The sequence below is a fragment of the Pistacia vera genome, unplaced genomic scaffold (genome assembly GCF_008641045.1).
Source record: "Pistacia vera cultivar Batoury unplaced genomic scaffold, PisVer_v2 Contig214, whole genome shotgun sequence".
Taxonomy (NCBI): Eukaryota; Viridiplantae; Streptophyta; class Magnoliopsida; order Sapindales; family Anacardiaceae; genus Pistacia; species Pistacia vera.
Window position 1 is genome coordinate 1,461,081 of NW_022196018.1, and position 12,439 is coordinate 1,473,519.

At 38.5% G+C, this 12,439-nt stretch overlaps 1 protein-coding gene across 1 annotated transcript; it reads left to right on the top strand.

Moving 5' to 3' along the window:
* Nucleotides 1–10,003: 10,003 nt before the first annotated feature.
* Nucleotides 10,004–10,696, top strand: LOC116129817. The gene has a single exon (XM_031415544.1). The coding sequence runs from the start codon at nucleotides 10,004–10,006 to the stop codon at nucleotides 10,694–10,696; it is 693 nt and encodes a 230-aa protein (XP_031271404.1).
* The last annotated feature ends 1,743 nt before the right edge of the window (nucleotides 10,697–12,439 follow it).

The following is a 12,439-nucleotide window of genomic DNA, read 5'->3' on the forward strand; positions in this document are numbered from 1 at the left end:
TGATATGCCTGACTTTAATGTGATATTAGGCATGGATTTCCTAGGGAGGTATGGAGTAGAGATTGATTGTCAGAAGAAGAAAGCAAGATTTAATCTCGATAGTGGAGATAAGTTTAGTTTTGAAGAGGGCCATTAGTTGAGTATGTTGATTAGTAGTGTAAAGGCTAGAAAGATGTTGAGACAGGGGTGTTCCGGATATATTGCCCATGCAGTGCAGAGTGGTGATGTTCCACAACTAGAAATTCAGAGGGTGCCAATAGTTCAAGAATTTTTAGATGTGTTTCCGGAAGACTTACCAGGTTTGCCACCGGAAAGAGAGGTTGAGTTTAGTATTGAACTAGCACCAGGAACAGCACCAATATCTAAAGCCCTTTACCGAATGGCCCCAGCAGAGCTTCAGGAATTAAAGAAGCAACTCCAAGAGCTTTTAGATAAAGGTTTTATCCGACCAAGTCATTCTCCTTGGGGAGCTCCAATTCTATTTGTTAAGAAGAAGGACGGGTCACTACGGATGTGTATTGATTACAGAGAGTTGAATAAGGTGACAGTGAAGAATAAGTACCAACTACCTTGAATAAATGATTTGTTTGACCAATTGAAAGGAGCAAAAATATTCTCCAAGATTGATTTGAGGTCAGGGTACCATCAAGTAAGAGTGGCTGAGCAGGATATAGCTAAGACTACTTTCCGTACAAGGTATGGGCACCATGAGTTTGTAGTGATGTCGTTTGGCTTGACAAATGCCCCAGCCGTTTTTATGGATTTGATGAACAGAGTATTCCATGACTGTCTAGATCAGTGCATCGTGGTGTTCATTGATGATATTTTGGTTTATTCCACATTGACAGAAGAGCATGAGGAACATTTGAGAATAGTGCTACAACGGTTGAGGGAAAAGCAGTTGTATGCTAAATTTTCTAAGTGTGAGTTTTGGCTCGACCAAGTAATATTTCTGGGCCATACTGTGTCTAGGGAGCGGATTTCAGTAGACCTGAGTAAGGTGGAGGCAATCCTTGAGTGGCAGAGGCTGAAGACAGTAAAAGAGGTCAGAAGTTTCTTAGGCCTGGCAGGTTACTACAGACGTTTTGTTGAGGGATTTGCCTAGTTGGCTAAACCATTGATGGCTCTTACCAAACATAAGACTCCTTTTGCATGGTCAGAAGCATGTGAGAAATGTTTTCAAGAGTTGAAGAAGAGGTTAACAACAGTTCCAGTATTAGTGTTACCACAAGAGGGGGTAAATTATGACATTTACACGGATGCCTCATTGCAAGGACTTGGGGCAGTGTTAATGCAGTTAGGTAGGGTGATAGCATATGCCTCTTGGCAATTGAAAGAGTATGAGACAAGATACCCTATGCATGATTTAGAGCTGGCAGCCGTGGTCTTTGCTTTGAAAATTTGGAGGCATTACCTTTATGGTGCAAAGAGTAACATCTACACTGATCATAAGAGTTTAAAGTACTTCTTCATTCAAAAGGAGCTGAATATGAGACAAAGAAGATGGTTAGAGCTTGTTAAGGATTATGAATGTGAAATCAAGTACCAACCGGGGAAAGCCAATGTAGTAGCCGATGCCCTGAGTAGAAAAGCCTATCTATCCCGGCTTACCAAGTAGAAAGAGCTAATAGAAGAGTTATGTAGAGAACAGATTGAAGTGATTCTGGGAAGGATTGCCAGGTTAGAGATTCAGTCTACTTTATTGGAGGAAGTTAAAGAGAAACAAGTGGCCGATGAGTGGTGTTAGAGAGTAATGCAGCAAGTGCTTGAGGGCAAGACAATGGAGTTCCACTTAGTTGATGGTGTTCTTTACTTCAGAAATCAGTTGTGCATTCCTCCGAATGATGAGTTGAGAAAGAGAATTCTTTTGGAGGCTCATGACACACCGTACACTGCTCATCCTGGAGCAACCAAAATGCATCAAGATGTAAAGAAATGCTACTGGTGGCCAGGTATGAAGAGAGATATAGCAGAGTTTGTAACTAAATGTCTGACATGTCAACGGGTAAAAGCATAACACTAAAGGCCGTCAGGATTACTTCAACCACTTAGTATTCCGGAATGGAAATGGGAAAGTATTTCAATGGATTTCATCACAGGTCTCCCTAGAGCACAGAAAGGTTATAATGCTATATGGGTGATTGTGGATCGCTTAACTAAGTTTGCCCATTTCCTTCCAGTAAAGGAGAGTAATACCTCGGATTAGTTGGCTCAAATTTATGTGAAAGAGATAGTCAGGTTACATGGTGTGCCCAAGATTATAGTGTCAGACAGAGATTCAAGATTTGTCTCAGCTTTCTGGACTAGTTTACATAGAAATTTGGGTGCCCATTTGGCATTCAATACTGCCTATCATCCTCAGACGGATGGCCAAACAGAGAGAACAAATCAGGTACTTGAGGATATGTTGAGAACTTGCTATATGGATTATAGAATGTCATGGCATGAAATGTTACCGTTGGTGGAGTTTGCCTACAATAACAGTTATCAGTCTACAATTAAGATGGCGCCTTACGAGGCTTTGTATGGTAGACGATGTAGGTCTCCACTACATTGGGATGAGATAGGTGAAAAGGATGAGTTGAGTACTACTCTTGGGCCAAATATGACTCAGAAGATGATAGAGGATGTAAGACTAATCAGAAAAAGAATGAAACAAGCCTAAGACCGACAGAAAAGTTATGCCGATTTAAAGAGAAAAGAAGTGGAATTTCAAGTGGGTGACAAAGTATTTTTGAGAGTTTCCCCTTACAAGCGAGTGATGCGCTTCGGGACCAAAGGGAAGTTAGCACCGAGATTCATAGGTCCATTTGAGATATTGCAACGAGTGGGTAAAGTTGCCTACAGATTGGCACTTCCACCTAGTATGGAAAAGGTGCATGATGTTTTCCATGTCTCAATGCTACGAAAGTATGTAAGTGATCCCTCCCATATCTTGAGGGTAGAGGACATTGAATTAACAGAGAACCTCATGTATGAGGAACGTCTAGTACAAATTCTAGATCGAAGGATTAAAGAACTCTGGAACAAGAATATTTTGCTAGTGAAGAAGTGACATGGGAGGTAGAACGAGACATGCATAGTCGCTTCCCGGAGTTATTCGTGTGAATTTCGGGGACGAAATTCTTTTAAGAGGGGGAGAATTGTAACGCCCCACTTGAGGTACGCATTTAAGATTTGCGGTATTGCTTAAATGTTCATTGATTCAGCTTTAATTGAGTTTGGTTAGTGTTCATAATATGTATTTGGCCCTTGGTTGAATGGATATTGTGAGTTGGTTGAGTGGTTGCCCTGAAATTTGTAAAATTTGGCGAAGTTTTTGTGTTACAGACTTCGCCGGGGCGAAGAAGAAGCTTCGCCGCGGCGATGAAGCCCTGCAACCTACGGTGTAGGTTCTGTAAAGTTTCGCCGGGGCGAAGAAAGATTCTTCGCCGCGGCGAAGGGCTTGACAAAAAGCGTATTGAGTTTCTAGAGAATTCTTCCTTTTGGGGCACAATGACCATTCTACCCCTAATTAGCAGGAAAAGTGAGGAGTAAAATGTAAGGAAATTTCATGGAGAATAGGTTAGTATGGGGGTGTGAGTGTAATGACTCAAAGGATATAGATGGAATTTACAAGGAAGAGCAAGGGCAAAGTTGGGAAGTGATGGTTATCTTATGAGCTAAAAAGGGTTAAGTGAAATAAATCCTCCATTTCCTTCATTTCCACCGCCATACCCATACTCTAAATTCTCTCAATTTTCCTTTCAATTTTTCCTAAGATTTCTAAGGGGTTTAAGAGAGCTTTTGAGTAATTTTGAGTACAGAGTTCATCTCAAGCATCCTAAGGTAAGGATTCTTGCTTTAGATGTGAGTTTGCTTATAGTTATATTGAAGTCTTATATGGTTGTTATTGTTCTTATTGTTGTTTTGAGTTGTAGAGAGAAGACAAGACAACAAGGGAAAGGAAAAGTGCTAGAGAAGTCACTTTTTCACAAGGTAAGTAATCAACCAAGTTGAGATTTGAATAAGCTTTTAAGTAGAGATTGAGTAGAGATGTATGTATGTATGTATAAGTACGTAGTATGCTTGATGAGAAATTTAGTTGAGATGTAGCTATTTTGTGGTTGTTGGATACACTTCATGTATGAGAAGTGTTTGAATGTGTATGGAGAAGTGGAGATTTAGATGAAGTTTTGGGAGAGTTGTGTAAACCTATTTGGAAGTGCTTTCTTTGACAGGGATTATGGGTATATGAGGGAGTTTTCTCCCATTTTGGATGGCTAGATATGAAGTAGAGTAGTAATTAGAGTAGAGTTTTTATATGTACATGAGTTGTTTGATGAAATGCTAAGAGAAGTATGAGTATGATTAGTCAACCTTAATTCTTGCAACATGGCATCTCCTAATGCATTAATGAGCATAGACCACCATGTGGCATTATTTGTGTATTGGGTAATAGCTTGTGTAACAACTACTGAAAACTAGTACAATGCAGCATAATAACAATGTAAAATTGGGCCCAAAAATTTCTTTCATTGTAATACATATGTCTTTTATACACAAATAGTACTGTTTACAAAAATGCATTTTAAAAGACAAAAATAGGGGAACAGTGTAGCTATTGCTCCTCGCTTGCCAACGCCCCTCCGACCGCATCAACACCTAAACCTGCATCCACAAAGGAAAATAACGGGGTGAGCACAATTAATGCTCAGTAAGTAAAACTCTCTAACTGTCTGTCCCCGTGTGTGACTCATAATTCTTTCCTTTCTCTCATTCTGTTTCTGTTTCTATTTCTACAATACCATGGCCTCATCTTACCGGAGGGACGGCCGGATGGGTGTCACACAGCACCATCTCACTCTCCCTGACTATCGGGTGGAATTCACATAGTACCAACCCATTCTTATTGACTACCGAGTGGGGATCACAAATCTCCTACTCGGTTTTTCTAACTATCGGGTGGACCACTTGCACCTACCGTTCCTATGACTTTTGGGAACGATCACCAAGCATTAACCCGTCTCTAGTCACTGTCGGGTGATGCACAAAGCATCAACCCGTTTCTACTAACTGTTGGATGATGATCACAAAGCTCAACCTACTTATCTAATAACTAATTGGGTAGTGATCACAAAGCATCTACCCCATTTCTATTAATTGGGTGACGATCACAAAGCATCAACCATTCTAAGGCTATTGGGTGATGATCACAAAGCATCAATCCGATTCCCATAATGGTCGGGTGATGATCACAAGCATCATCCCAACTATACTACTCTTCTAATTCACTCCATGTAGCATTTTTCAATGCTTCTACCCTTAGAGTAGTTATACCCACCAAGTCTCTACCATAGGGTAATTCATACACAATTCTCTTACACTTTCTTAGGTCACTTTCCATGTAAACTAGTGCCTATGGATGGTTCAACTTCACCAAGCACTTATGAGATGCCAACATGCAATGCTGCAAGAATTAAGGTTCATACTCACACTCAAACCTCTATTAGGCATTTCATCAAACAACTCATGTGCACTATAAAGCTCTATCATAGCCATGATTCTAAAACTTTCCTAACCATCCAAATGGGGAAAAACCCTCACAAAGCCCTAAAAAAACTGTCAAACAAAACACTTCTAAAAAGGTTCATAACACCCTTCAAATCCATCTCAACTACCTTGTCAACCCAACAACCCATTTCTCATATTTACAAGGTATTAACATTCATAAAGCATAGAAATCCATTTAATAATCCAACATGGCATATTACATGTACATCACATACATACATCATTTCTATCAAAAACCTAATCAAGAAATTTCATGAATCTCAATTTGGGTTGGGTTTTACTTACCTGTTATGGAGAGACTTCACAAATTCTTCCTTTCACTTGTTTAGCTTGACTTCCCTCTAATCTTAACCAAAAGAATGAACCCTCAAACTTCAATATGGGTTAAAACTCCCAAATCACACAACTTAAGTAGAGATTCTTACCTTAGGGGACCTTAGGTTGATTTTCCACCCTTAATCACTTCAAAAACCCCTTGAAATCCTGATCAAAAGAGAAGAGAAGTTGAGAGGAGTAAAGAGGGGAAAGTGCGTTTGAGAAGAAGAAAATGAGGGGTTTTTCTGATTCTAATTCCTTTAATGAAATATATAACAAAGCATTCCCATTTTGCCCTTACTCTTCTTTGGGAATTCCATCTATATCCTTTGATTCATTACAAACTCCCCCCCATAACAACATATTCTCATGAAAAATCCTTACAATTAACTCCCCACTTTTCCTGCTAATAGGGGGAGAATGGTCAAATTGCCCTTAGGGAAGAATATCTAAAACTCAACCAACATGAAAATCGGCCCGTCGCCGCGGCGAAGAAACTTCTGTCGCCGCGGGAAACTGTCCAGAGGTTTCCGGTGGTTTCAACACATCTTCGCCGCGGCGAAGATTCTTCTTCGCCCGGCGAAGCTCGGCATACTACACTTCTCTATTTTTAACCCATTCAAGGCAATTAATCAACACACACTCATACCAATGACAATCAAACAATGTTACCAAAAACAACTCAAATGAGGGCGAAAGAGGAAACATAACAACGTACCTCAAGCGGGGCGTACAGCTTGAGAGAGAGTAGAGTTTGAGTATAAGTGACACTAAAATAAGCATTGGAGAAAGAGTAGGAATGTTGAGAATAAGCAACTCTAATAGTAAAGAAAATGAGAGAATTAGAGAAAAAAGAGAGAAAGAGAATAGAGTAGGTTGTGCGATGGGGAACGTGAGTAATGGGTAGAGTATTCCCGCATGTACACCGCATTGAGGAGCGGCATGAGTATGAGAGAGAGAAGTGGTGTAGCTGTGAAAGTGCATGCGGATGAGGGCTATACCTGAGAGTACCCGAGAGAGAGAGTTTATACACTCATATGGCCAAGGGTTCCAAATCCATGCATAACCGAGTCCGATCGGCTAGAATGAGGAGGAGAAGTCATGTAGAGGGAGCGAGTCCGGCCGTGCCTCCGGTAAGATGAGGTCGTGACTACTAAGAGAGAGTTAGTAGAAAAGAGTTATGAGAAAGAGAAAATAGAGAGAAGTATAGAGAGAGAATAAGCGAGAATTGTAAGGAAAGAATTAGAGAGAGAGAGAGAGAATTACGGGGATAGATGAGTAGCGGATTTATTTACTGAGCATTAGTTGTGCTCACTCCGTGGTTTTCCATGTTTTTGCAGGTTCTAGGTGAGGACATAGTCGGATGGGCATCGACAAGCGAAGGGAAAAGGGTACACTGTCCACCTGGTTTTGATGTTTTTGTACACAATATTACTTTCTGTATAAAGAATGTATATGTTTAATAAAAGAAAAATTTTGGCCCAACTTTTTATACTACTTTATATGTATTTGATTATGTACATGTTTTATGAGTATTTGAGTAGAAGGCGGCTATTACAGAAGTGGAGGTTGATGAAAAGTGTGATAGTTGAACAAATGCAATTATAAGTAATTAGGTTTAGCCAAAATGGCGTCACACCACATGTTTGACTCCAAACAAATAAAAGGTTGACTTCCACCATGGCAAATGAGAAGCCACATCATCACACATATTAACTTTCTCTTTTCTATAAATAAAGAGTTTTGCTACTCATTTATGTTTGGCTCAATATTTCTTTATTTAGAAAAATGGATCAAATTACTATATCAATACCATTGTCTTCAATATTAAGCCTAATTTATAATATTCATTTTAGGAACAACCCTCTTTCATTCCAATGTTTCCACCTGGTCGTTGATTGCGGGAACGAACACCTCAAAGAAGTAAAGACAGTGAGGATCTTAGCTATGTAATCAACATCACTGAGGACGAAGTCAAGTCACTCATTACTGATAGTGTTGTGGAGAAGTTCAAATCTTTGGATGATGCCATAGTGCAAGTGAATTGTCCTCAAAAGATACAAAAAGTTCCATCTATCTTGCGTGACAACAAAAATTTTACCAAGCACTATGAGCCAAGGATGATATCAATCGGTCCTTACCATCATAATAATCCAAATTTGAAGAACACAGAAAAGTTAAAACTCAAATTTGCTTCTCTATTCATCAAAAAGCATACTCTAAATAAAGAAGTATTATATTCCAAAGTTAAGAGAGAGATCAAAGATCTGAGGGAGTGCTATGAGGAGGATGCAACCGCACCATTCCCAGATGATAATTAACTTGCATGGATGTTAGAGTAGGTGCCCTAGAGCCAATCAATTATTGTAGAATTGACTCTTTGTAATAATTCATTAATCAATAAAAGACATTTTATTTTATATCGCGTAAACCATTATTATTGCAATATGTATTGATATATGTCCTTAGAATGGTAGAACCGTGATGAGGGTATCAAGTGTTTCAAATCTTGATAGTGAGAACCCTATGAGCACATATGGTGGCCATTCTAGAAATGTCCGTAGCCCTAGTATTATTCTGAAGTAAGGGCACATATAATACGGTAAGACTATCATAGTGTTAAACGACCCTGTTGAAAGGCAGTGACAGATCTCACTTGTCAAGGTTGTTTGATGACAACCTGGTGCAACACATGGGTGCTTGCTGTAGGCAATTACACCGCAGCAAGTTCACTGGACTGACCCACCAGAGGATTCCATATAGATGGTAACCCTAGTGTCTATGGAACAAATCCTCTAACGAATGGTGGTGCATGTGATCCTTAGACTTGAGATCACCAGAGCATCTTGTGCACCGATTGGTGTAGTTTGACACTAGCCTAACGTAGTTCTATTCAGAGTTGTCAATACGGTGGTGATTGGCTGCATCGAGGAGTGTATCAAGACTATGGTGGATCGATAGAGGGTTCATTACTCCCAAGTACGGGAGAAATTATCTCATGGCGTAATTTAGTATATGACAATGACACTAAAACTGTGGCCACAATGGGATTGAGTTGTTGCTCTATCCAGTTTATAATAGGGGTCATTGATCTAGAAACTGACTACATAATATCGAGAGTAACCGAAGGTTGACACTATTTCTATGCCTTCGTCTCGTCGAGATAACGTATGATGAAAGGATCGAATTGCACGGTAACCATATCGTTGACAGGTAGTTACTTTGTTGAATCCAAATCTATCGGGTGGCCATGATGCCTTGCTAGGGGTCAATCTTAGTCTGTGTATTAGTGAGACGATTAATTGGTGTTAATCGCGATACTATATACTGCCGGTATGATGAGGAGCCTATGGGTCACACACATAGAAGATAATTTAAGAGCCAAGAAGAAAGAAGGGTGTTTTCGTCTTTTTAGGCGAAAGGGTATTTTGGTAATTTTACTATGCAATTAAATTTGCTGAGGTCATAGCCTTTATTTAATTTGTTAGAAAAATTAAATAAGTGAAATTACGTTTAAATGTGTGTTCGCACATATTTAAATATATTATTAATTAAATATTAATAATTGATTTTAATTGAGGAATTGATTTTAATTGAGATAATGATGAAATAAATAAAATATCTAATTGGGAGTGTTTGGTAACATGGGGTGTTTGGGTTGAAGCCCACGCCTATTCCATATGGGAATAGGGCAACTTAGTTTGCCTATAAAAGAAAAGTGTGTGTGTGATTTTGATATGATTGCCTTTTGATTAAAAAAGAAAAACACACAACACAAAACACTCTCCCACGCCAGTTTTGGTTGGTGCCAATATCAAACACGTTCTTGTTTTCTTCTTGATTTCTTAAGGCCAATGAGGATCTAGCAAATCCCTCCTTGGTTCCTCGTGATTGTCTTCGTGTGGACTTCGTGCGTTCGATCCTACACTTGGATCGGTAGCAAACACGTTCAGAGACAATATTGATGGAGCCTCCAACGTGGGTATGAATCTAAACTTTAGATTTATTTTTTCTACAGATTCTTGTAAAATATAAACTGTAATTTCTGTGCCCTGATTTTGGGTTTTAAGGAATGATCCATGGTCGAAAAAATTTTTGTTTTCCACTGTGCAGCCGGATCGTTTCCTAACAATGGATGCTTTTTGTGGATGGATGTGCACTACTTCATTATTTAGATTTTACTGTGACTGATGAGGAAGATACCATGATTGAGGAGTTCAAAGAAAAAGGTATTAAAATTGACTACTTGGTATATGTACGGCAAGATCTGTTCTTATTGGAGAACCAACTTCCTTATAGAGTCCTCAAATTAATAATAAACTGCATGGGTAACCGAACGCCAATGATAATATCAATTGAGAAGTTCATCTTTGGTATCATCAAGGCCCCAAGAGAGAAGCATGGGCAATTGGAACATAAGTTGTTGCAAAAAGAAAATCCAATACATCTTCTGGACCTTTTGCGAACAGGACTACTCCAATTTGATGATAAGGAAAACCAAATGTCATGCGCCATAGTTCGACAACTAATTAAGAAATTTTTCGAATACATAACTGAGCCGCTTGAAAAAGTTAAGAACTTGATGGAGTGCATTGTTAAGCCAATTGAGAATTGTTGTTCATGTACACAAGTACATGATTTGCAGTTTTTCCGTAGTGTTGAGGAGCTTAAAGCAGCAGGGATTCGGTTGAGGCCTAGTGGCACGGGTTGTTTGAGAGACATTACTTTTAATCTTGGAACTTTGAGGCTTCCTTCTATTCAAGTGGACGACTCGACTGCATCCATGTTCTTGAACTTGATCGCTTACGAATGTGTCCAAATTTTCTAAATGACTTTTGGGTCTCCTCTTATGTAGCATTTCTCGATATGCTAATTGACCAAGCCCAAGATGTTAAAGAGTTGCGAGATAAGCAAATACTCCACAATTTTCTGGGTAGTCATGAAGAAGCGGCTAAACTCTTTAATGAGATAGGCACAGACTTAGTGTCAAATCGTAATATATATCGAGATGTCAAAAGTAAAATCCAAAGACGCTACGACAACAAATTAATGACTTCGATGGCTCAATTTATTCACGAATATTTCCGAAGCCCCTGGAGTGCGATTGCTTTCCTTGCTGCGATAATAGCACTTGCTTCGACTGTTGCACAGACAGTTTACACCATTTTAGGATATTATAAATAAGGAATATATGATCTTCTGCAATATCCTAATTGTTTTTCCTTTGAACGAGGTATCCAGCATGCTACATCTTTTGTTTGTTTTCTTTACTTTCTTCCCTTATTATGATGTACTACATATGTCTACAATAACTTGATCTTTGTGGCAATTCGTTATCTACATGTTTTTATTTCATTGCAATCATGATTTAGATGTACATGACTGACAATAACTTTATCTTGATTAAACATCTGATTATGGTTCTTGTGTTATAATTACTTTTGTTTGTTTCTTCTTGATCTTCATATATAACTTGTTTGCACTAGGATATCTATATAAATATCAATCATCAATCTTGTGTAAGTGTGAAATTGACCTTGATTTGTGAAATGGCCGGGAGAAAGGATTTGGAATTGAGGGAAAAGCCAATTAGGACAAGCCTGACCAAATGGCCTATTCCTTTGAATGATTTTTGTGTATCATTTTTTGAAAGAGCTAGATAGAAACCATACCATATGTGCATATATCATAACAAGCTTCATAATGAGAAATCTCAGAAAGCATAACATGAGACAAGACTATACCATATCATCTCATACTATCCAGTGCCACGTACTAAGGAAAAAACCAAGTCTATTCTCCGAATTTCTAGTATGTTTAATTTATATGTGTAATTCTGACTAGACCTTAAGTACTGAAGTATGCTTGTCTATATAGATGCATAATTGGACTTAGAAAAGAGACGTGAATGAGTTTTGGTAGTTTGCCGAGAATGTTTGTTCCAAATTATTTTATTGTCTTTGAATGCCACAATGATCACACATTTATTAAATTGGTTACATCTTCAACTTTCACAAAGATCAAATATATTCTTTTACATTCGGTTACACATTTTAATGATCATGTTGGTTATTGAGCTTTACTATTGTAACATACTTGTTTGATATTTATTTAGTTCAGTTTGGAAGGTCTATGACATGTTAATTGGATTTATTTAATAACTGCTTACTGATCAGATAGTTCTTGTATTTGATTGGTAATCCATGTTTATTACCAAAGAACAGTTTCAGAACAGTTTAGACTTTTCTACTCTCCTTGGTGTTAAATGGTTATTATTTCTGTTTGTGTACATGACAAATTTTCATTTTGATTATCAAGGCCTCGGAAAAAAATTTAGCGCTCGATGAATCTGAAATTATGCTTGTTTCACTTTTGTGCGGATCTTTTAGGTTCTATTGGGCATGTTGGTGCATTTTCCAGAAGGAAATAAAGCTGGTGTTGGGATGCCGCCCCCAATTTTTTTTTTTTTTTTTCCTCAGCGTTGCCTGCAGTCCTCCGTTGTGAGAGCCGATTTATGTCACACAAGTAACCGAAAACTGAATCATGAACATAATGTGTGTGTGGTTATGGG

Coding starts and splice junctions, on each gene's coding strand:
- LOC116129817 (XM_031415544.1), top strand. CDS start 10,004: ATGCTTTTTGTGGATGGATGTGCACTACTTCATTATTTAGATTTTACT.